Source organism: Nylanderia fulva, unplaced genomic scaffold, assembly GCF_048542155.1.
Source record: "Nylanderia fulva isolate GAGA-0341 unplaced genomic scaffold, ASM4854215v1 Scaffold14, whole genome shotgun sequence".
Taxonomy (NCBI): domain Eukaryota; kingdom Metazoa; phylum Arthropoda; class Insecta; order Hymenoptera; family Formicidae; genus Nylanderia; species Nylanderia fulva.
Genome location: NW_028189622.1, coordinates 829,711 through 854,532, shown reverse-complemented (window position 1 = coordinate 854,532; position 24,822 = coordinate 829,711). Strand labels below are relative to the sequence as shown.

Below are 24,822 nucleotides of genomic sequence, written 5' to 3'. Positions count from 1 at the left end.
ATTTTACTGCAAACTTGTATAATCCATAACGAGTTTCATCATTTCAAATGATGTTTGTATTTAATATGGACTCCTATCTCGAGCTATTTACATTTTACGTATGTTACGATGTCACTTAATCTCGCTACTGATAATACCTTATGCGTTTGTAGATAACGAATTCTCAACAACTTTTTTCCCAATATCGAATATTATTGTACTATCACCCCTGCATCCTACAAATTTTCTTTTTTGATATCCCTATTATTTGCCTTTATGTAATAAGTAGATACAAATTGTACATAAAATTAAGATATAACTAGGAATATAAATTAGGAAAATTTTTTAAAATATCCCAATTAGTCGCATATATTATTTGATATACTTTACAAAATAAATCGGCGCCAGGTTCAAATACTCTAAACAAGCGTTCGTTATCAGTCAATTTCGAACAGCCGAATATAAGAGAGTATATATATATTAATATCTATAATATATATGAGAGTAATTTACTCATCCGAATAAATTCAGGACGGGAAACAAACGGGATTATATAAATTAACGAATTGTTCATTGTTAGATCTACGCTGCGGCCTTTTCTCCCTTCTCCCTTCTAAGCGGCGATGCATATACATGTACGGAGCGTTAAGTTAGTCTGCGTAGGGTGCACCGGGGTTGTGCGCGGACAGATTCGGCGATGCGTGAAAGAGGGCTAACGCCCAGCAGCCCGGCAGATCGCGCGACTTTGCGTATCCCCGTGATAAGGTATTGGAAGAGCGATCAGTATCAGTGCGTACGACCTCGTTCGCAAGGTCAAATCGAAGGTTCTCTCCGGCTGAAAATTTCACGTTTGCGTTCATCTTCTATCGCCACTTTGCGGGACGAAATGTCGAGTTACGAATCGCTTCTCCCATCTCGACGATGGGCGATGGAATCGATCCAGATACACCGGAAATTCGCACTTCGCGCGGTACTCGCGAGTGAGCCGAATTAAGCACGAGATCTCTAGGTCTCCTGTCCGGGGATATCAGCGATGTAAGTCATGCTGAAGCATCTTCGATGCGAAAAGAAACAAGGAGGGTAGTCAATTGAACGGAAACGGAGAAGGCGACCGAGACAACTCGCGGTCGTTCATTTTGGAGTATTGCGAAAGATAATAATAAGCGCGGAGCTATAAACAAGGTGAGGAGATGTTGCATTAATTACATGTTTACTTTATGGCAACGAATCATTATTCGGATTTGGCATTATAGCAAAATTTATTATAATGAAAAAAAATTAATGGTATATGTATGAGTATTTACGATTTTGAGTACAGCCTTTTATTTTTTTTTCTAATTTTTATTGTAATTATAAACATGTAACTTGTAATTTTATAACAAAAACATGTATAAATATGATATAATATGTAATATAAGATATAATGTGTTTACAAGGTATATTATAATACGTAATATATAATATGTAATGTAACATATATAACATATATTTATAATATACCTTGACTATAAAAATGAAATAATAAATTTATAACAAATTTCTAAAATCTTATTCGAAATTGATAAAAACGCAATACAATTTTAATAATTTTGAAATGCGTTTTCGATAAAATGTGATTTTTTAAATATTTAATTATTTTTTATTCCATTTTATTGAAAAATAATAGCTCTTTTTTATTTATTATTTCATAAATATAGATAGAGGATGAATAATGGATATTGAATATTTGACCGGTTATTTCTGATAATGTCAAACACTGATATATGTATTGCCATACATTTATATCAAAATATCCGGATTCTTGAACGTCAACCGAAATTTAAATAATGTCTGAAATAACCGGGGATATACATATATATGAATTCAGATAATATGGTTTTTGAATCAGAAATATGAACATTATTCAAACATTAATATTATTATATGCTAGAAAATATAATAAATAATACTAGCTATTAATAATATTAAAAACTAAATAATACTATTAATATTTTATTATTATACAATAGACACAAATTTAAAAACGCATTTACAAGGGAATAATGTCTTATATTAATTGTAATGTATTATTTTGTTTCATCTAGATAAATTGATAGATAATTAAATCATCGAACAAGATGAAGTCGACCATCCCCGGCATCCTTCTTCTGTATCTCTGCTGCGTCAATTTGCCGAGTGTCACCACAAATCTCGACTCGGTTTGCGGTGGTCATCTGACAGATCCTAAGGGCGTCATACACACACCGAATTTTCCCGGACCGTTTCCCGTCCCGATCAAGTGTCGCTGGGTGATCGACGTCTCCGACATACCGTCGACCAACAGCTCCATCGTCGTCTACCTGACGCAGCTCTACGTCTACAAGGGACTTCGCTTCACTGAATACGCGTACTACGAGTCCGAGACCATGAACTTCGGAGCGGCCCTGATAAAGGAGGTGACCGAGGGCAACGTCTTCGAGTATCGACGTTTCAGGACATTCAGACCGTTTTTGGTGATCGATTTCGAACTCGATCGGCTCGAGGGCAATCACGTCAGGGTGTTGAACGATCTGCTTGACGTGTACGGGTTCAACGTGACATACGAAACGACCGAGGAAGATCCAAATTCTGAATCCTGTACCGTGCGCGACTGCTCCTTCGTCGGAAACTGTCTCGTCACCGCGGATTACACGTGAGTTCTTTGAGTCTTTATATTATTCTGATACAGTATATGTACATGTACAGTATGTCTGCATATAAATTAATTTTTAATCAATTTAAAAGCGTATTTAAAATCGTATTTACTTATACAAAACAGTTGTAAAGTAACACAGTAATGTAATAATGATAAATAGTTTTAGAAGATGACTCTCTAACAATAAGATAAATGATACTTAAATATAGTGATGACAATTTGTAAAAACTTTAAATTAATATTGATTAAAAATTCTTTTACAAGTATTTGCAAAAACGAAATTAGCGTAAAGAGCATCTGCGTTGAAAGTTGAAGAGAAACTTTTCAAACAACTTTGACATGCGAAAGTGCAATTAGCATCAGAGTAGAAGATTAATTGAATTAATTAAGAAAGTCTAAGAGTGAATTTAATATACGTATATGAGACGTAAACTTGCACTAAGATATAAGCTACAAATTTAATTGTTAAAGCTCTTTAATTCTCATTTACTAGTCCGTAAGAGTCATAACAGATAGTTTTAAGTTATAAATTTAATAATCTCTCGTTTCAGTATATCGTTATAGCTATGAAGGATATTTTATAAATGATATGAAAATTTAAACGAAATAGTTTCTTTCCTATTGATTTTAATATGCAGACTTTTTATTTTATATTTTAATTTCATTGAATATTTGTGAAACAGCTTTAAAAAAATCGCTATTTTGCACATTATTCTCGATTTACGAAAGCTTCCGGAAATTTTTATCTGAAGAAATATAAAAAAATGTTAAACGAATATTTACAAAAGATAATTATAATATTGTGAAATTACAAATCTTGCTATTTATGTTTCTGTATTTATTATATTCTTTATTTTCTCATGGAAAGTGCATAATTTTTATGATTATGTTTTTTCTATCACAGGTCTTTCTGGTGCGACTGTTTCGACGGTTTCGATGGAAGAAGCTGCAATGAAGGTCCATTATGTTTCAAAGATGAACATAATCCAGTTTGTCAAAATGAAGCTACATGCAGGTATGAATATATCAATACATTATATAATCAATAATATTAAAAAATTTTATTTATTTCGCAATAAATTAAATAGCTATGTACTCTATATCCTATTGATTTAGACGAAGTAATTTTTAAATAAAAATTTTTGCAACTCATAATAGGATAACATATTATAAATGTATAAAAAATATAAAAAAAATAAAAAATAAAAAATAAAAAGCTATTTTCTTTTCATAAAAATCAAAAAGAATAATGTTCCAAAAAGATATATGTTTAATAGAAATATATAAAAATAAAAATTTCTACAACAATGTTAATGTTTCGGCTTGCGAAATTAATAATAACAATTGCTTTGTTCATTTTTTATAGACAAATTGGGGCGGAAGCAATGCACTGCGATTGTCCGCGCGGCTATGTCGGGCACAATTGCGAAACTCGTCTTTTGGATACTTTAGACACAGGTAATATTTTATCTCAATCAGATAACTTTATTTGTTTTACCTCGCTTGCGGATTATTCATATTTATCGTGTATTGATGATAAGACCGATTAAAGTAGATGAGTAGAAATCGCGTTGAAACAAAAATTTATAGAATTTTATACATGATTTTTATCCGATTTTTTAACCGACTAATTATCTCTTTGCAGAATGCGCTTCAGAAAATTGCATACTACAATGTCCACTCGACAATCAACAACAACCATGCACTTGTAAAGACAGTACGAAAATATATAACAGTGAGTTTCTTAACATCTTACATGTATATAGTTTATTGTCATATTATCAAAAGTATAATTTTTTATTATTGCATTTTACATTCATGCAGAATATTGCAATTTTTATAGCTGTAGACTTTTTAATTAATTTTAATTTTTTTGAGGGAGGAGAAAAATTTTATTTATTTATATTTTATGTCAAATATTTATTTCAAATATATATATATATATATATATATATATATATATATACATATATCAAATATTTATACAACCAATTTCCAAATATATTGAAATGCTATTAAAATAAATAGAAAAATAAATAAATGAAGAATAAATTTCCGAATTGCTGCAAGAATGTCTAAATCAAGAAAATTGCAAATTTTAAACATCTTGTACAACGCATGGATTATATGTATACAGATCGATCGAGATACGAATGCAGAATCAAATTGTCGAATGTTACATCCCTCCGCACAGGCCTGATATCGCAACACGGAAGTTTGGAATCGATCGTCAGCAAACAGGTGAGTAATGAACAACTTATTACGTCAAACATATAGTTTATATAAATGTTTCGATAAAATTATACTCAGATTTGCGTTTATATAACAACAATAGTTCATTAAAATAACGCAGACTCCGTCTATTACGAGATGATATACAGTTTATAAATATTTATGATAAGAATATGTGATCACGCATGCTTTGGCACATATACACGCGTATTTATATGACAACAATATGCACGCGGATTACATAAGGAAATATAATTCCCTGCTATTAAAATAGCACATACGCACGTGTACAGACGTATTTCGTTGGAAACATAAAGATTTCCTCGTGTTTCACGTAAGCAAAGGTATGACATCGCATGTGATCTTCGTCATATGCGGTGAATTTCAAATTGTTGTTGTTATATACAGCCACAAGATATTTATATACATACGTGTGTCGTAACAATTTTTGTGCATTTACGTCAATATGCTGAAGGATTTCTAAGCGCAAACGTATTTGAATACAAACATACGCCAATACTTATAATCCAATATAATGAGAAGAGCAGTTGATTAGCTATTACGCACGACTTGACGTACGTTTTTCATAACGTACTTTCATGACGTACTTCATAAAAATGAAAAGATAGCCAATATCAAAAAATATAAATATTAGAAGGATCCAATGTTGGAATAGAACATTAAGTTCATACATACATATACATACTTGAAAGTTAGTCAATTTATATTTCCTAAACGCATTTATGTTTCTTGAAATATAATTCTTCGTGATACATTTTTTAAAAATAAATTATTTTGTATCTAACATTAATATAAATAACATTTGAAAACTTACAATTCTTTGCTATTATTATAAAATAATATTTTATATATAAAATAATATTTAAATTATACAATATCTAATATAAAAAATATTACATTTTTTTATATTAGAACATCTATAATATATTATACATGTATTCTCTTTCTCTGTTTCTATATTAAAATTCTACATACATTAATAATTCAAATCAGATTAAATTCTTGTACGGTGATTATATTATAATTAATTTTCTTTTTTGATATTCTCAGACAAAGAATATCGCTGTAACAATCTCATTTCTTTTCTAAGATCTTTTTAATCTTTCCCAGATCTCCCAGATAAATTCGCGTATTTGTATGTGTGCGCATTCGTACTAATTGTTTCAATCACGGAATTAGAGTGTTCCGGTAATTTTTCAACATGCAGGTTTTTCCATGACACCTCAATGTCATTATTTTCATATTGCATTGCTAATAGATAATTTAAAATTTTAAAAGATAATTGAATAAAATAAAAAATAATTAAATGATGCATATTGGGTTCGTATACGATATATTTTAAATGATATGTTTTGAGTGTTAATATTCTTAATATTTGTTAAATGCATTTTTACTCTATACCCAAGTAGAACAGAAAATCAAAATAATATCATTTTGACGTCATATTGATCAAATTTGGAGTTTAAATTTGGTCAATATGACGTCAAATTGACATTATTTTGACTTTCTGTTCTACTTGGGTATTTTAGTGGCTCTTTTATAATTATTGTAATAAAAATAGCTTTGCAGTTACAAAATTGTTTTAATTAAATGGACAATTTTATATTATTTAATTGTCCAAAACGCAAATTTTAATCTTATTACAATATATGACACTCACATTGCTACATGATCGAGACACATTCTTTCACAGGTAACTGACCGCGCATACGCAGTTATCACATGGTATATCTTATATAAGTCTGACTCATACGCTCTATTAATAGGTGTATTCCTGAATACTCGTCGCTTTTTTTTAATCTATTATTGACATTGCCATTGACTTTATTACTTGGTTTTAATGTCACATAGGGTCTCTAACAATTGTGCTCCCCGAAAATTATTGCTCAAAAATTATTCGAGAACTGGAATTTTTGTTAAGGAATGAAATTTTTTAATAGAGAAATTTTAATTGGATTATAACAATGTTTCCCTCTCTATTGTTAAAAATAATTCAAAAATAAGGTCCTGCATACAAATAGAGAACATATTAGGAATAAATATTAAATATGAGGAATAAGAATTTTTTTAAATAACAAAATCGAAAACTCTGATATAAAAATAAAATTCGGATATAATAAGGGCTAATAAACTAGTAGGAGCACTTTATATACCTGAATTTGTATTTGTATATCAGATTTCAATTTTATTTTAAAATAATTCCTAATATTTAATATTTATTCCTAATATTTTTTCTATTATACGCAAGGCCTAATATAAAAGTTATTCATAAAATCATGAGTATCATTTTTCATATACATCACAAACACTATTCTATACCCATTTAAGGCATGAACAAATAAAAGGCACCTGTTAATAATATGAAACATTATCTATATTATTCAAACACTTATTCGAAGTTGATGTGTGATAAATGATACGTTTATCTCAGACAAGAATCAGATTGTAAAGCAATCTTTACCTCTGAATAGCCGTAGAGATAATTAAGAAAAAAATAAAATTTTTAGATATTGATCCCAAAATACATTTTTTTTAATCGATGAATTTTTATTAATCGATGTAACTGATTTTCGATGTAGCTGACGGACATTGAAGATCGTCCTTGTGTAAATATAACGTCCTTGTCTCCGTATCGATTTGAATCGAAAGCGTGTCAGAGATTAATGTGAAATGCCATTCGAATAATCTTATTCCGCGAATTTTAAATTTGCGAGAAGTTACAACTGTTGGAAAGCCCGTTTGTTATATAACATTTTCGTTGGATGCCTTCTGTACGTAAACAAACCAGAATTAACAGAAAATCGCATGATATTATATTTATCTTTCCTTTTTCGTTTAGACCGTTTTGGATCTCATTTCTTAGAAATCATGCGATTTCTAATCATGATCCAAAATGTCATGGTTCATGATATTAAAATTATAACGTTCAAATATATAAATGTAGATATCATATTAGTTTCAATATTTGTCTTTCATAAACGCAGTTATTAAAGTCCATTGTGTACTTTAATGTAATTATATCTCTGTAATATCTTTCAACTTTCTGTCTTTCTTACTGAAAAAGAATGTAAGTTGTCGATTAGCATGTCACGTGTAAATGCAATACTTGGAATATTAATCTTTTCTGACGCACGAGGGGCAAACCCTTTCTCTTTACCATATGTCCGCGTAAAGTCCTGGGAAATCCAGCTTCTAAGTGTCTTGTATGTTACTTTTTTGGCCTACTTAATCTTCCGGAGACGTAAATGCACGGAGAAAATATTATAATAAAAATTGATATATTTTTTTTGTAATAGTGGAAAATATTAACATAAGAGAAATCATTATTCTTATTAAAAAATATTATGCGTATTGTATTTTTTACAAAGAAATGTGTGATTGTTCAAATATTTTGATGCACGAACAAATGCATAATTTACAATTTTTATAAATATCTTACTGTCGTTATATTTCTTTACAATAAATATTATTTAAAAAAATGTAATTTTTTCACGTAATTTGTATTGTAAAATTTTCTCCGTCCAAGGTGATTTTTCCATCTGAAATAACATCGATCTAATTAGACAAGGGAAAGAAAAGAAATCGCGTTAATTTTTCAAATTTAAATCACAAAAGAATAATTTAATCTTAAATTCTCCAACAAAATAAGTGGCATAATAAGAAAATAATTTTATTAACAAATATAGATAAATACACAGAAAGAATTTTCTCTTAGAATTTACCCTGAAAATCATGATAACCATGGGACAATATAGTATTGGAAGAATTTTATAAGATGTTAATATCTATCACAATAAGATATAAAATAAATACTAAGAAAAAATTCTCTTCGTCGAAATGTCACGTTTGTCACTGCAGTCTCTTTAACTGCAACAGGTGCAGCGTTGCATTAAGAATTGACAACTTTTGCAATAAGCTGAGGAAAGCTTCGATCAATATTCGGCGAAGAAAAAAGACGCAAGTCGTGAACGTCGAGTTGTGAACGTCACGAGAGAGGATTGCCGACGTTGATTGATAGAAACACACTGGGAGCAAAATTAAAAATAAATTCTATATATCACGCGAATAATATAAAAAATGCAAATTCACTATCAGCATTGTTTTTGCTCGATATCGTAGGCACGCGAACGTATGCATTCGGGCGCATATTTTTTTCTGAATCATCCTCGTGGAATTCGGTTTCATACTCTCATCTGAATTCGTCCCAATCATACTGTATATACATATACGTACATACATCTATTTATCAACAGATCAATACACACATGAGAAGCCGCGAGTGACGTCAAAGGGACTTTCTTTTCGGAGATCCTCAATCTCTCTTAATTTCCTGTGACTGCGTCGACATTCTCCCAATGATGTAACTGGCGGATGCATTCCACTTTACCAGGGAATTCCCGTCTCTCGAAAGAGACGACTTCTCAGAAAAGAGACAAATTTCGGGAAATTTTCATGACAATTGGGTAACAAAGGATAGAAATCTTTAAAATATATATCATGAATGATTTTACGAAACACGGATTCGACATTCCATCTTTCTAGTTTTTCTCTTTGCATTTTTCTCTTTTCTGAGAGGAATCTCTGACGTCAAAACTCGTCTTGTAACGAGAAACCTTGTTAATTACACCAATAAATTTATAAATTTGAAAATTATATTACGGAATATAGGTATATAGCAACGCAAGTACGTAAAAGCACATAATAATAAGAAAGAGAGAGAGAGAAAAGGGTTCTCTGGTGACTTATTGGTTGCAGCATTTTTTGCCAAAAACCTAAATCCATAGATGATCCCCTTGACACTACGCCACTGATTTCGCCATAATTTTCTTATTCTCTCGAACTTGGCCCGAATAGCAATCAAGATAGTCCTCATATGTTGTTTCTCTCATCCTTTTTTCACGCTCAATAAACTTTGTCGCAAAGAGCAAAAGTTCTCGCTTCGTTTTTCATCGTTTCGAGCAAATTGTGAACAAATGCAATATTGCTTGTGCACGGTATTGCATTATCTGTGACGTGTTGATATGCATATTTATTCTGTTTATACGACTTGTCGCAATAATCTTTCAACGCAATTATATATATAAAATACGTAGATTATTATAATCAAACGCGTAGTGATAATATTTTTCACGGTGAATCTCTCTCTAACATTTTTTATAAAATTATTTAAAACGATAGTTGATAGCTTTATATAATGAATATCATAAAATAAGCAATTGAGAAGTGCTCTACCAATATTACATCATTTAAAAATACTGCGATGTCATATTTACTGTAGTATCGCAAGTATTGCAACATGCATTACTGTTTAAATATCTAAATGATATATTTTTTCAGATTATTTGATTTATCTCAATTCGATCTCTTATGTGTGGAATTTTTTTGTATCTAACCACGTATGTATCTAAGTAACCGCACGTTATCGGTTATCAAGCAAGGGCATTATACTTTTAATCTAGCGAGTCACGAGTATGTCGAGTCTACATATAAGACAAAAAAGTCTTGATACTTTGTTTTAATTTTGCGTTTTATTTAATATAGTATAAAATTATATTATATATTTTTTATTTAAAAATATCGAGATGTTAAAAACTTTTAAAGTATACCTGATAAAAAATCCAGGCTCGAGGATTAATTAATAACTTTTATATATTACGTACTAACTTTTTCTCAATAATTTGCAGGTCCTGATCGTTAATTTCGTTAATCTAAATCCAACTTTAATGCATCCTTTTTTGTTGTGCGTCCTAAATTTTTTTTCTTTTATCGAGAATGAATCTCGTGTTTGACCTTCAGACCAATACATATGTGGACCGAAACAGGTCCTGGAATATGTTTCTGGTCGAGGGATCGAATCTGCTATCCTCACATTTGTCGATGAAGGGTTCGCGATATAAGAAACAATTCTTCTTAAATCCAAAGTAAAATAATTACGAGTAATATTTTTTTTATTTTCTAAACGATGTTTTATAATTATTACGCAAGAAATTGTCTCATGTTTCCTTTGTACTTTTTGAAAATTTTCATGCGAAAAGATTTTTCCTCAAACACACGATTGTTCTGGCAAGCATCGTCAGTCTCGAAACCTAGAAAGAGATTAATAATAGTTTGTTCATAGTACGAGCGATTATCGAGAAAATCTAAAAATATATTTATTTATAAATCACACACAATGGACACAAATTTATTATTTGTTTTATCGTGGTATATTAAAGAAACAGAGACATAATCATACATTGATTACTTCCGTTTTCCAATGAAAACGCGGATAAGCAATTATCTTCAAAGAAATCGCAATAGTGACACGTTCATGTCTTTCATATCTATACGATAAGATTAATTGAACGACTATCTTATCACGTTTGTCTTAAGAATTGTAAATGCAGAAAATTAATATGTTCATCATTTATTTATTTTAGAAACATGCGCCAATTTTCAATCTTGATAGATTTTCAAAAAAACTTTATTATTAAGCATTGAAAATATTTTTCGAAATTCTTCACGTTAAACACGAGAAATACATATTTTTCCGTTTAATTTCAATATTATATCAGTCGAATTGACGTTACGGTTATTTCCCCGGAGAAATTTACATTATGCAAACGGCATTCGTAAGTTAAAAGAAGGAAAAAAACAAATACAGACGATGCGATGGCAAAGAATTGTATATGCATAATTAAATAATCTAGTTGCATATTTTATTTCGAGACAATCTCAGATGATTTGTTTCAGTTTAAAAAAACATATGTTTAAAACGCATATTTAAGTATAACTCGACTAATCTTATTGTTAATTATCATTTTTTTTTGTTATCCCTTGTCACAAATTAATTAATGAATTGACTTTAGGCGGTCGATTATCAACTGCGCGATATATTTAACTGCCTTTATACGCAGTTTTTACGGATAATCGACCTTAATGTGAAAGGACTTTGAAGGTGACAGTCTGTGTACCAGACTTGGGATTTCCCAGATGATTCCTCGTTAAAATATCCCTTATACTGTGTTGACAGATATGAAGGAACGTCTGCGAGGTTTTTGACCGACTAAATGTCTCGGTTCTCAATAATGAACAAGTATCTTTAACATCGTCCTGTTAAATTATAAGTTACAATTTTTTTGCTTCTTTCTCTTTATGACGCTTGTTATATTTTTAATCATAGAATAACTTGAGAATTTTTTAATTTTGTATTTTTTCTCATTTTATATGTTAATACTTTTAATAAATTCAAGCAAAGTAAATATGATAATATTTTACATTTGATTTTGAGAATTACAAGCTATATTTAACTCTTTATATGAATAAATTTTCTTTTCACTTTACCTCAACTTATTTATTTTTAGAGGTTTTAATCCGCTTTAACAATGTTTTTCAAAATAATTGCTCTCTCTCAGTTGACCTAGTTTTCCATGTTATATCGCCGAAATAAACGCATTTGTTACGCAATCTGCATTGCACGTACTTTTTAGTAATAATGTTAGCAGATTTAATTCATTATATTCGTTACAAAGAGGATCTCTACAAAGAGTAATAAATATGATTATAAAAGCAAGCCGTGAATTTCTGTGATTTATATATGATTAAAATAGAACATATATGAAATTTATGTAATAGTTTCTTCGCAATTGTTATTACTATCAATAGAGTTTTATTTAAAATTTAATATTATGGTTTCTATCGCTCTCATAACATCAATATTATATTATAATAATACCACTTTTTATTTTTTTTAAATACTTAAAATAAGAAATATTTTTCAAATTATTATACATGTTATTTGTACAAAAAAAACAGATTCTAAAAAATTTCTATTTTATTTTTGTAAATAATTGTCATATTAATTTGAAAAGTTTTATTTTTATTCTATATCTAATTATTTTATTTTGCATTATTAATTTAGGCAAAAGTATGAGACTATGCGTCATTAAATTAATAACGCCGTGTGGCGAATTTATCAGAGGATCCTCTACTGAATCCATACTAGCTGTTCGAAATGAATTTTATTAGGCTTTCCCGTTATCGCGCAGAAATTGCGCAGCTGATGAAATGAAGCATTCGTGACTTGCATCATCTTCACAGGGCGTATATATACAATTTTAACGCGAGTACACGTATACTCGATCAAGTGTTTCACGTGGTCGCAGGTTGTGCCAAAATGAAGTTTGTTGATCCACAGAATCGATCAACGTGGCTGTTCCTGATCAAGTGCTTGCGGATGATGAAACAGGACGCATTTATACCATACACTTGTATGATGCAACTTGTAAGCAAGAATTTATAAGTATTTTCTTCTCTTGCAATTTATGTTTTTAATTATACAAAATAATCAAACAAGAATTCTTTTTCAAACTTATTTTCTTTTTTGCAGTGAACGTTTCAATTGTCAGTGAACTTTGCTAGAAAACGCAATGTTGGCGGTGAACTTTGTTAGAAAACGCAATGTCATCGTAATCTGCATATAACATTTGTGCATCGAAGACGTTGGACGAAAGATCGGATATGAGATCGCTAGATAAATTGATCAGATAACTTGATATAATGCGTGACCCCGACCTGTGTGAATGCAATTTCTCGCAAATCTGTTTGCACTGCTACCAAGTAATTATGTTTCCTCCACAACTGGTTCTCGGTAGATTCCAACAAAATTTTCTTTTCGCTGGATTTAACAAATGATTTACGAGATTATTTAAATATGCTTAATAGATATTTATGACTTGTTGGAATTAACAGCACTGTTTTCCACTACGATATTCAAAAGTACAAGCGAAATGAGACATTAATTCATTAACTCTGAAGAATTTTTAAATAAGAAAGTTATTTGTTAAATTCTGATTTTATTTATTGGTCAATATATATATTTTTGAAAAAATTTGAGATGATGCATGTAGCATTTATTATAAAAAAGTGTTCGTCTTGTCCATCAAACTTCTATATCATGTCTCATTTCTAATATGCATATACGCTATTGCATAATTAATTATGTTCAGAGGAATACAATGAAAAATGAGTTTATATAATTCTCCTAAGCTTACCTTGAACTTATGTTCAACCGGTTTCACCGAATCGCATTTAAAAAGCTATACATGCAAAATCTGATGCTTATAGTTGTTTATCGATCAGCGTGCATAATATAATATATACTTTAGGTGGCGTTAGAATGAATCATACAACACGAGACTCCACGAGTCAGTTTATTTTCCTATCAACAATATTTCACTGTTACTTCTTATCTCAAAATTCTTTCTGCCAGATATTCGACCTCTTTCGATAATCAGATATTAGTCTTCGATATTCAACTTTATTGTCTAATCATCAATGCAATTTTATTGTCTAATATTACAATATCTGTAATATATATGTGTATGTGTCTTCCTCAGGCATAATTTTCACACAGATCTTAAGATCTATTATTCAATTCCCAATTTCATATATATAGAGATATTGATTAGATTGCTTTTTAATTCATATTTTTTGATCCGTCTTCCTTAGATTCAAATATCAAACTCAGAAAATCTATGCTCGAAGAAAATAAAAATAAAATCACTGTCCTACTATCTCGTCCGGGAAAAACTCAGTTAACTAACGTGGGGGTTTAACTCAATTATGTTTCTTTATTCGTGCGGCCTTTTTCCTCGGGTTTCCCGGTAAAGTTCACGCCGGCCGATAAAGAATCTTTCATGTATGTATATATGCCCCAGAGACGGTGCATTCGGAATATCCGTGGTATAAACTGGTAGGAACGTGGGTGATAAAGTGGTAGGGAGTGGACGCTATAAAAGGTGCGCGCGCCAAACTATGAGGTCATACTCAGTCAGAACCTTGTGGAGGAAACACGTTGATATATCAAGAGAGAAACAGAGAGCTCTATTCAGTTGAAGTAAAGTTTGCGAGTTGCGCGAGTTTGCATCAGAATCAAATCGAGTGAAAGCGGAGCGAGAGAAAGCCGCCAGTGATTCAGTGAAGAAGCTAAAGCTGTAAAATTATACTTTCAACAAAAGTTGAAGCTAATTCGTCCAACGGGTACCAACGAGGATTCGAAAATTCCTACGTTCAGTGAAGTGTGCAAAAGAGACGCATTGAGGATTAATCCACCGAACGAGGACCAAAAGGAGAAATTGCTGACCGATATGACTCGTTGCCAGGAATCGCAAGTTTATCACGCCCAGCCCACGATGACCGACAGGTAGCTATCATAAGCGATACGCGGGATTTCCACGTGGCTATCACTCGACAACCCCTCGAAACGACGGGTTGCGCGATAACCGTGTGGTTCTCTGTCGATGACAAAGTGATAAAGAGATGCTTGGTCACGCTGTTAACAAATGACTTTTCATTTATCTCTCGGCAAATCGAAGCTTCGCAATTGTGCAATCGAAAGCAATATATAGCATTACTTTGCACATTTTCGATATTCCCGATAAAAATTTATATATACCTAAAGAGTAATCTAAGATTTGCAAAAGAGAAAAATATCGTAGAATTTGCTGCGTTTTTCGTTTCGCACCGTAGAATTTTAACACTGTAGAAATTATTAGAGTCAAAGATACAGAAGAATGTTAAAACGTTACGCCTTTTAGCGATAAGCGTATAAGTACATAAATTAATACCCGCTGTTGCGTCATTGCAATTCGCGAAATTCCAAGCATCGCTTTACACTGTGTGTCGCGCCGGCTTATGTAACGTGACGCGCGGATGATTGATCGAGAATGTCTTACAGCGGAAAATCATCATGGTGCGAGGAGACGCACCGCTACGGAAGCACCATCATATGCGGCATGTTGCCGACCCTAAGGGAGCTAGCTTCCAGAGGCTGCAATAGCCGAGGAAGCATTTGCCTCGTGCCTATCAACATCGAGATGGATGCAGCCAGTCACCTTCAAATGACCCTTCTCGAGGCTTATTGCCGGGAGATAGGAATCAAGGTGTTGAGCGTGTCCAAGGAGACAATAGAGGCCCATTTGTGCCCAGGTGACACGGATCTGTCATGCGTTCTGGTTACGAACGACGATCCATTTTTCATGCCGAAGCTACCGAAGTGAAACTTGAACACTCATCCTTGAGAAAGTTGAAATTTAAGGACCGAAAATTACGTGCGGTCTTTTATCGAAGAAGACCGTCTCCGCATCGAGGAAATCTGCATCGGAAGACAAAGGAGGAAGCTTTGTTTAAGCATGCGATGTGTCCTACGTGTCCTACTAACGAGGCTGCTGATGATGGACATTTTATATTGTAAACAGCGAGACATATTCATCTATCCATCTCGCTATTAAGTCTGTTCTCTTCCGTCTGTCTTCAAAGCACTTTTCTCAATCTTCCTCTTTCTCCCTTTTTCCTACAACTATTTGAGAAAAGTGTCAAGCAGCTGAAAAGAGCAGACCTATTATCGTTAGACCATGATTATGAACATGATTATGACTTTGTACCAAGCGAGTGATGTTTCACTTGATGATTGTTGAATAAGAAATATTGATTAATGTAATATGTATATTCTTCAATGTACAATTCAGTGTACAATTCAATGTACAGTTTGTCGCGAGACAAACTAATCTGCGTTGTGTATGCTTTGTAAAAATCGACAGCCGAAGCGTTGTCGAATAAAAAAGATTTTATAATACCATCTCATTGATAATAAAAGATTACATGATATTTTAACAAGATACAAAAGAGAATCTCTTAATTTCTTTCCTCCCACCTTATATCCTACATTATATCTTATTCTATAATCGAGAATTTTGCTTAATTCGTTCGAACTTTTTCTCGTAGCTTGCAAAATATTTAAGGAACTCCAATATCACTTTTATGGAGGATTTAAAAATTCTGAACGTGACGTGAGTAGGTACTTATTTAAGGATAAAAAAGTACAGTCGTATGCAAATAAAACGGATTGCATTTCAAATGATTTTGAGTTTTTGGAATTATAATTATTACTTGTCGTAAATTAAAAGATATCTTCGAGGCAATTGAAATATATTATTGTACAAAAAAAGTCACTAACTTAAAGCCATTTTACTGTGTGCTATTTTCTTCAATAGACCCATGGCCGAAGTAATTTTTCATTTCTTCGGAAATTCCGATGACGGTGATAAAATTCGTGAATCCCTCAATCGACTCGTACAACGTCGACGTCTCAGCGAAATCGCATTGGAATCCACGCACTTTACGTTTCAACAGAAGCCCGCTCTTAAATTACAGGTACCTATGTATGTAATTGCAGTGGATCGCTCGATATCTCAATATCATCATGACGTCAGAATATAATCGTGTTTGTATAAACATTATATAATTAAAGTTACGAGATTTAGAAATCATTCTCTTTTTCTATTTTTTCTGAAAGAAAAGATTAATTAAATCTCAGTTTAATGTAACCGACATTTTAATTAATATGAATGAGATTAATTGCTGCACACGATTAAAAATTATTAGAAAATTATTGCGTTTTAGAGTCTGAGATTTAATCAAATAAACGATTACGAGATTCATTTGGGAGAGCAAATCGTCTTGTCGTGCGTGGCTCAAGGAAGTATCAACTTCACTTGGTACAAAGATGGCATGTTGGTGAACATGAGCAAAGCTACCAGGTAACTGAAAACACGTCGCACTAAAAAATATGTATGATTCATTTTTTTTTTTTTAATAAAATAATGATTTTTTCGACTTATACATTTCAATCATTTCGACATTTTAGAGAAATATGGATCAGCGATTTGCCAAACGATGGATCGGATGTATACACGTCGGTGTTGACGATCGAGAAGGCGACTCTGCTCGATGCTGGTCAGTACACGTGTCAAGTGATGGATTGGAGTGTCCAGCAGTGCAAAAGTGTCTATATCGAAGTCAGAAACGAACCAGACGTGAAGGTGGTACCGATGAGCGCCACTATAGAAAAAGTAAACTGCGATTTATGCCTCTGCCCAGATAGCACAACGAATTTATTTGTGTCACCAATTCTGAATTATTTTTGAAATGTATATAAAATTTATTTTATATTCCACAAGAATGTTGAATCCTTTTTGAACAGATTACATTCATTTTTTCATAAAAAATTATGAAAAATTAATTCTTTTTGAGCTCATAATGATTTTCTGCTATCTGGGAATGCATGAAAAATTTAAATTTCGAAGAAGACATATATTATATAAACGATTGTTTGTTCAGGGTAGCAATATACAATTGACATGTATGACCCCCAACATGCGTAACATCGGCATCGGATTCGGTTGGACTAAGAATCGCGCCTTGTTAAAATTGGAGCCCGGTCAAGCAGTTTGGGAAGATCTATATCCAGCGGGTAGCATTTTAAAAATCAGTAATATTCAGGTAGACAAACCGATCACCGATTACTCTCTATAAAATATTTAAAAATTGTTCTCTATCTTATAAACATATTTAATTGTTTACAAAAAATGATAAACATTTTAATTTAATAATAATAACTAATATTTATTTAATATTTATTATTAAAAGTGTTAAAATATTATAGAAATCTTGACTATATTCTCTTAATTCTCCATTTCGATGACTTTGTAGAAATCTTTTTTCTATTCTATTCATTTGCTTGATAGAATTAACAGATATTAAAGAAAATCATTTAGTAAATATTTTTGATAATAATCGTCGTTTCGAAAATTTAAAGTGATTGTTTGATGTTTCAGAAATCCGCAATCTATACCTGCAATGTAGCGCACAAATCCATGTCCGTCCGAGTTGAAGTCATGAATCGAACATTGATACCGATATGCCACAACGGAGAATCCTGGGGTTTACAATGGCCGATTACTGCACCGGGATCGGAAGCGTTGCTGGAATGTCCTCGATATTTCATAGGTCGACGAGTATCCAGGCTGTGTTCGATGAAGGATGCTACCACACCGGAATGGCAGATACCGGATTTCTCACCCTGTTTGTACGAACCATTGCTTACACCCTATAATAACGTAAGCATTTTTTATAACACTTTACAATCTATTATTGATTTGAGATTGACGAGTCGCAATAATTTGTTAAATTTAAATGTAGATTGCAATACTTAAAATATGATGAGTACTAGTACAAAGCTTTTACACCTCATTTATATTTTATGTTAAAATTATATTATTTTAAATATTTATAATGCACTATTCTTGAAAGTTTGAAAATAAGCATTGTTATAGTTTAATAAAAAATGAAACATAAAAAATTAATCAAACATAATAGCTTTTTATTTTAATTTGTAAACGATTAATTATTATGATTTGTCACAATTGATTAAAGATTAATTTGATATCTAGGCAGCATATATGTATGGCTAATGAAATCAATTTAATTTATAGTTTCGAAGTCTGACATTGGGTTATCAAAATACCACGAGTTCAGACACAATCCTCGCCTTTTGGAAAATTTTGAGCAAGCGAACATTGACTCTCTATCCTGGCGAAGGTGATCGCATAATGAGTATGTTAGCGGAAATCGAACGGTATCAGTATAGCATCGATCCACCGGATGCGTATATCTCTGCGGAAGCTTTGACTCATATAACGAATCGTATATTGAGCGACGAATATTCAATCTTGAGTCAAGAGGTAAAGACAGAGTTATAATGTCAAGCGAGGAACAGTTTCGAATAATAGATTTTAATAAGTTTTTTCTATCAATTTTAAAACATCTTTTTCGAGTTTGTTGTTGGCTGCAAAGTTTATTCTGGTATAAACTCAGACAAAAAATATTGTTATTCAGTTATTATTTAAAACTGTTTCGTGTTCAAAGCTGTCCTTCTCTCTTCTATCTATTGCAAGTTCGATTAAACTAATTGTAAATGATAAATTTTCACATGTTTTTTCTCAGAAGCTATCGGTGCTGCTTCAGCTTACGCAACGCAATTTAATTCACTGGTCCGAACAATTAAAAGACGTATACAAACATCTATCTTTATCATCTATGGTTGTAGATATTCAACAACTACAGTCTCACAATGGGGACAGTATCACTCATTCTCTTGAGATACCTTCAACCAATTATGTGTAATTATTCCATACATTTATAGATCATATCTATTTTATTATTGTTCCTTGGCAAGACTCTTGTCCTGAGAATAATATATTTTTGTCTATATTCTGTCTATATTCAAAATCATATTTAAACAAACCAACTTTTACATTTTCGTTTTGCAAATAATCTTTTATTTTTGGCAGATATCCTGATTGGTACGAGGACAAAATAACTATACGATTATCGATGAAAAGACAGCGCAACGTAAAATCTAACAACACATTTATTGGAATCGTTATCATGTATAAAAATATGTCGCACTTTATACCAAAAGCGTACGTTAAAGAGCTCGAGTAAGTTGATTTATTTGCGAAAGATCAGTTTACGTCTGCAAGAATAATTTCATCTATTTTTTTATAAATTTTTTTTTATGGAGTAAAATTATAATCAAACTAAATTTGGACAATTTTAAAATTAATTTCTTCAGATTGTTAAAATATATAATAAAATGATTTTTTATAATTTATAGCGATGGCACGGATTTGGAGTTTCGCATAAATTCTCGAGTAATCACCGTCGCAGTTCCCTCTTTCGGCGCCGATAAACACAACAAAATCTGGGTTGATCTACAAATTCGACATTTACAAAATCAAACGGGTTCCTGGAATACGTCGTGCGGTCTAATGGATAATACCGGATCGTGGGATCTCAATACTTGCATAGCAAATACTAAATCCGGCGATGTAACAACGCAATGTCTGTGCCCTACTACGGGTACCATCGCTGTTTTCTTAACAACTCGTGCAATAAAAGTATGACTTCAATTTAAAGAAGTTTCACTTTTTAGTACATATATATTCCATTAAATTTCTATAATTAACAATCTTATTTCTAAATCATCTTAAATTTTCATTTAAAAAAGTAGAAACTGCATATCATAAAATTTCTTATAATGAAAAAATATTTGTATTACTAATTTTTCGAATGTTATAGGTAGTATTGGCAAAAACGGAACAGACTACGTTTATTATAATATTCGGATGCGGAAGTTGCCTCGTTCAGTGTTTGCTGTCTGCCCTGATACTAGGCACCTTTTGGTGGAAACACAAAAGCTGGCTGAATTTCTTAAAACTCCAATGCTGCGGTGCATTAATCGGCGCGATGGCAATCTTCATTTATGCCGTCCACACTAATCTGCCAGAAGTAATTATATCCTCATTAAGAGTTAAAATAATTTGCAAGGTCTATTTTAAATAATATTCTATCTTTCATTTCTTTTATTAAGTGGTCCTTATAAAATAAACTCTTGTTATAGTTTCTGTAAATTAATTTAATATAGATACTTTTTATTTTGGATACAATTTCGTATTTCAAAAGACCTTATAAATTTAATTGATTTTAAACATTTTCATTAATATTTTCTTACGTGTTTCAGTCATTTTATTCGCTCGTAGCAATCGGACTGGAAGCATGTCTTCTCGTAGGTATGTCTGCGCCTATTTCCGAGGCTCTAATAGTATATGCCGAACTCACGCAGATTCGACCGAGTCAGCATCTTCAGCCGACAGTAATCGCCGTGATAACCGGTACGTGCATTTAAATAAATAATTTCGCGTGTATAAAATTTCTCGTATCACTTATAGCTGCATGTGTTTCATCTTAGGTGTTCCGATCTTGGCTGTATTCGCGACCGAGCTAACACATAAGAGTACTGGATGGCGACATGAATCCTGGTGGCTCATATATGGCAGTGGCGTTTACAACATATTCGTCAGCTGTGCCACGATGATGTTTTTGGTATTCATGTTATTGTACATGGGGGTGCTTCACAAAGTTCACACATTAGTCGAAGAGAACGTGATGAAGAGAGAAGCTGTAGAAATGAGGTATGGACGCAGAATTCTACGTAAGATCTGTAACAAAAGTTGCGTGATCCTTTTACAAACCACCTCGATTTTTCTTATACATTTTTTTTACATTCACTTATTATATTCACAGAATACGAGTATTACATCGTGCGGCTATCGTTATATGTGGCATCATCGCCATGGAGGCATCCTCTATTTTTTACATAAATTCATCATCCGTGATTTTTCACTATGTATTCGCGTCCTTATCCTTTGCCCTGGTAAGTTTCACAACAATAATTACATATTTTCCAGTAGCAGATACGTTAAAATTATTATATAATTGCACAGGGCTTCAAAATAATAATTGTATACATCGTTAATGGCGAGAGTGCTATCATTGGGCCAATGTTGCGAAGAATTAGATGGAAACGCAACGAGGATGAAGAACACACGTCAGAACCTATCAAAGGTATTACGATATTCGTCGAAGATGCTCGATATTCTATATATTATAACATTACATTGAACAAGAAACAAAGAAATTTAAAAAGTATGTATTACAAAAATATGAATCTTACCACGTTATCTTCGTTAGTGTGCTCGAAAGCTGACGCAGAAGTGGAGAATGATTCGGCACTTCCACCAGCATCCTCCTCGATCGTCGGCGACATACCGTACCGGGAGGTGCGAGGCGTCGCCGTGGGTAGCATAGATATGCGCGAGTTTATGAATTCCGAATCGTCGTCCGGATACGCGAAATCCGTCCCCGTTCCAGTAACCGGCAGATTCCTGCCGGAAATCCGAGTGGACCATTCGGACAACATAGATCTGGAGAATTACAGTACAAGTCCGCGCAAGTACCAGGAACCGTCGACCGTGTTCGTCGACCCGAACTTTTCTGCACGCGGTTCTCGCTGCGTCAACGATGTGGTGGCCTACGGCGGTGATTGTTGCAGCTTCCGTAACGAGTACCGCGGCGATGGTAAGATCTTTCTGCCGGTGGCGAGCGTGTCCTCTGAATGTCCCTCGGCCAAAGTTCTCTGTAGCGCCGATGTGGAATCGCGATTGAGTGCCATGCCGGACGTCACGTTGGCCGTGAAGAGCGACGTCGAGCTGTCATCACGGACGAACGCAGAGCTGAAGAGTCGAGAGCATGTGGTGAGCGCAATCCCGGACATCGCCAATACGAGCGAGCGGAAACAGCCCGATGGCGAGGAGAAGACTCCGGAGATCGTGGTGACCGCTGGCTGCGACAGCACGACCAGCGGTATGCTGGATCGTATCTCTCACGATCTCGACTATTTGCTTAATCGCACGCACGCCAAAGAGGGAGCTTGAAGATTGAGACTGAGGAAGTTGAGGAACGTATGTCAAGTAAACGAGTGTAGATTATTAAAGTACTCCACACTAATCTTATGTAAAATGGATTTCGGTTAAATCAGTTAATTCTTTCATATGTTACAGCTTATGACCTGCTGAATAAAAGATATATGAATAATAGCCTCAAAGCTAAATAATGAACAGTTATTGAGCTCCAGCTGTCAAACTCGTAGAATCTGAGTTTTTCGTATTTGACTGGCGTAAATCAGTAACTGTCTATTATTTAACTTGAAGTCTATTACATTTTGTTGTTAGCAGATCATAAGCTACAACATATGAGAAAACTAGCAGATTGTACTAAAATTCAATTTTATATAGAATTAGTGCGGAATTTTTGAATTTATATAAAATCCTAGATGAAATTGAAATCTCAATAAAATCAGTTGCTTTTCTCATAGGTTGTAACTTATAATCTACTGAACAAAAAATGTAATAGGTTTAAAGTTAAATAATAGATAGTTACTGATTTACATGAAAAACTCTCTACTGGCTGTAACTCAATAATTGTCTATTATTAGCTTTGAGACTATTGAATGTTTTGTTTAGAAGGTTATAAGCTACAACATATAAAAAAACCAGCTGATTTAACCAAAATCTATTTCACATAAAATTAGTGCGAGGTACTTTGTACAAAAGAAATTTCGTCTCAAATATTTCCATGCATGGATAAGATAATCGTAATTTATCTCGCAGTGTAAAGTGTAGTTTATTTATATAGAATATTTCAAAAAACTTTTTTTGCATTTGTGTCGCTATGTAAGACTAGACGTGACACGTATAATACGTTGTAACGTATATACACGATCGTACTTGAAAGCTGTAAATCAAGATTTAAAATGATCATCTTTTTTAATTTCGCTGATTATGAATCGATAAATCGTAAAGGAACGATGCGAAAAGTGATTATAATCATATTCTATTCATCGGAATTAAGTTTAATCTTAAACTTTTCATGCTGTATTTATATTTACGTCCATTGTATGTCGTATGAGGAGACTCATCGTATCCCTTCCAATAAACGAATATAACAATCAAACGTACAGTGTACTACGTAAAATTTCGCGTGATTCTCTCACGTGTAGGACGTAAATTTTCAAAAGAGATGAGGTAAGCCAAGTAATAGTACTTCCGAGTTAAAGTATTTATTTATCACTGTCATCGTACAGCCCTTTCATAATATCCACGAGTCAGTCGTCGCGTTTTTTTCGTCGTTTATAATTTGTATTATAAAGCTATACACATTCAATTTAGTTTGATAATCTACTTACATACTTAAGATCGAAGTTTATGTTGTTGTAGGTAGCAGATACCTCTAGTTAGGGTTAGTCGTTTACTTAATGAAAAATGCTTCACTGAAAATTAATTCGACCGAGGTAAGAAATTGGAGCGGTATCTCTTGGCCAAGCACGTGTTATAAATGCAAAAGACATAATAAGATCTGTGTTAGTCTGTTAGCATTCAAATATACCTATATGACTAGTTTTTTTCTGTCTCAACAGATTTTTCTTAAAAATATAAAATATTTACAAGGATTTTTCAGCTAATTTTATCGAGATTTTATAAACCTTGGTTTAATCACATCAATAATACCCAAGTATAGAGTAGAGCCGTGGCTTTATCCGATTACTACCAAATTACTCTATTGAGCCAGTATTCACATAATCTTGCCTATGAAATTAAAAATATGGTAAATAAACGTTACTGTACTTTCTCTCTCTC

General features: G+C 32.5%; 2 protein-coding genes and 1 pseudogene across 3 annotated transcripts; 2 read left to right on the top strand and 1 right to left on the bottom strand.

The window, feature by feature from the left end:
* The first annotated feature begins 30 nt into the window (after positions 1 to 30).
* LOC114929139 (uncharacterized) lies at positions 31 to 24,818 on the top strand. 2 transcript variants are annotated; one of them, XM_029300556.2, is made up of 22 exons: positions 31 to 1,161; positions 2,064 to 2,650; positions 3,558 to 3,668; positions 4,020 to 4,111; positions 4,299 to 4,388; positions 4,791 to 4,894; positions 16,670 to 16,734; positions 16,939 to 17,098; positions 17,348 to 17,484; positions 17,592 to 17,796; positions 18,065 to 18,226; positions 18,562 to 18,843; positions 19,219 to 19,467; positions 19,733 to 19,905; positions 20,077 to 20,226; positions 20,403 to 20,685; positions 20,867 to 21,076; positions 21,309 to 21,459; positions 21,537 to 21,759; positions 21,872 to 22,001; positions 22,072 to 22,192; positions 22,319 to 24,818. In XM_029300556.2, exons 2-22 carry the CDS (start codon positions 2,097 to 2,099, stop codon positions 23,059 to 23,061), a joined length of 4,395 nt encoding a protein of 1,464 aa, XP_029156389.2. In that variant the 5' UTR covers positions 31 to 1,161; positions 2,064 to 2,096; the 3' UTR covers positions 23,062 to 24,818. The 2 variants fall into 2 exon arrangements, with proteins under 2 accessions (XP_029156389.2, XP_029156388.2); XM_029300555.2 differs by having other exon boundaries at positions 19,730 to 19,905.
* Positions 5,852 to 10,977, bottom strand: LOC146724287 (uncharacterized; annotated as a pseudogene).
* LOC114929144 (uncharacterized) lies at positions 14,870 to 16,385 on the top strand. The gene is made up of 2 exons (XM_029300565.2): positions 14,870 to 15,089; positions 15,624 to 16,385. Exons 1-2 carry the CDS (start codon positions 15,034 to 15,036, stop codon positions 15,943 to 15,945), a joined length of 378 nt encoding a protein of 125 aa, XP_029156398.1. The 5' UTR covers positions 14,870 to 15,033; the 3' UTR covers positions 15,946 to 16,385.
* Positions 24,819 to 24,822: the final 4 nt, after the last annotated feature.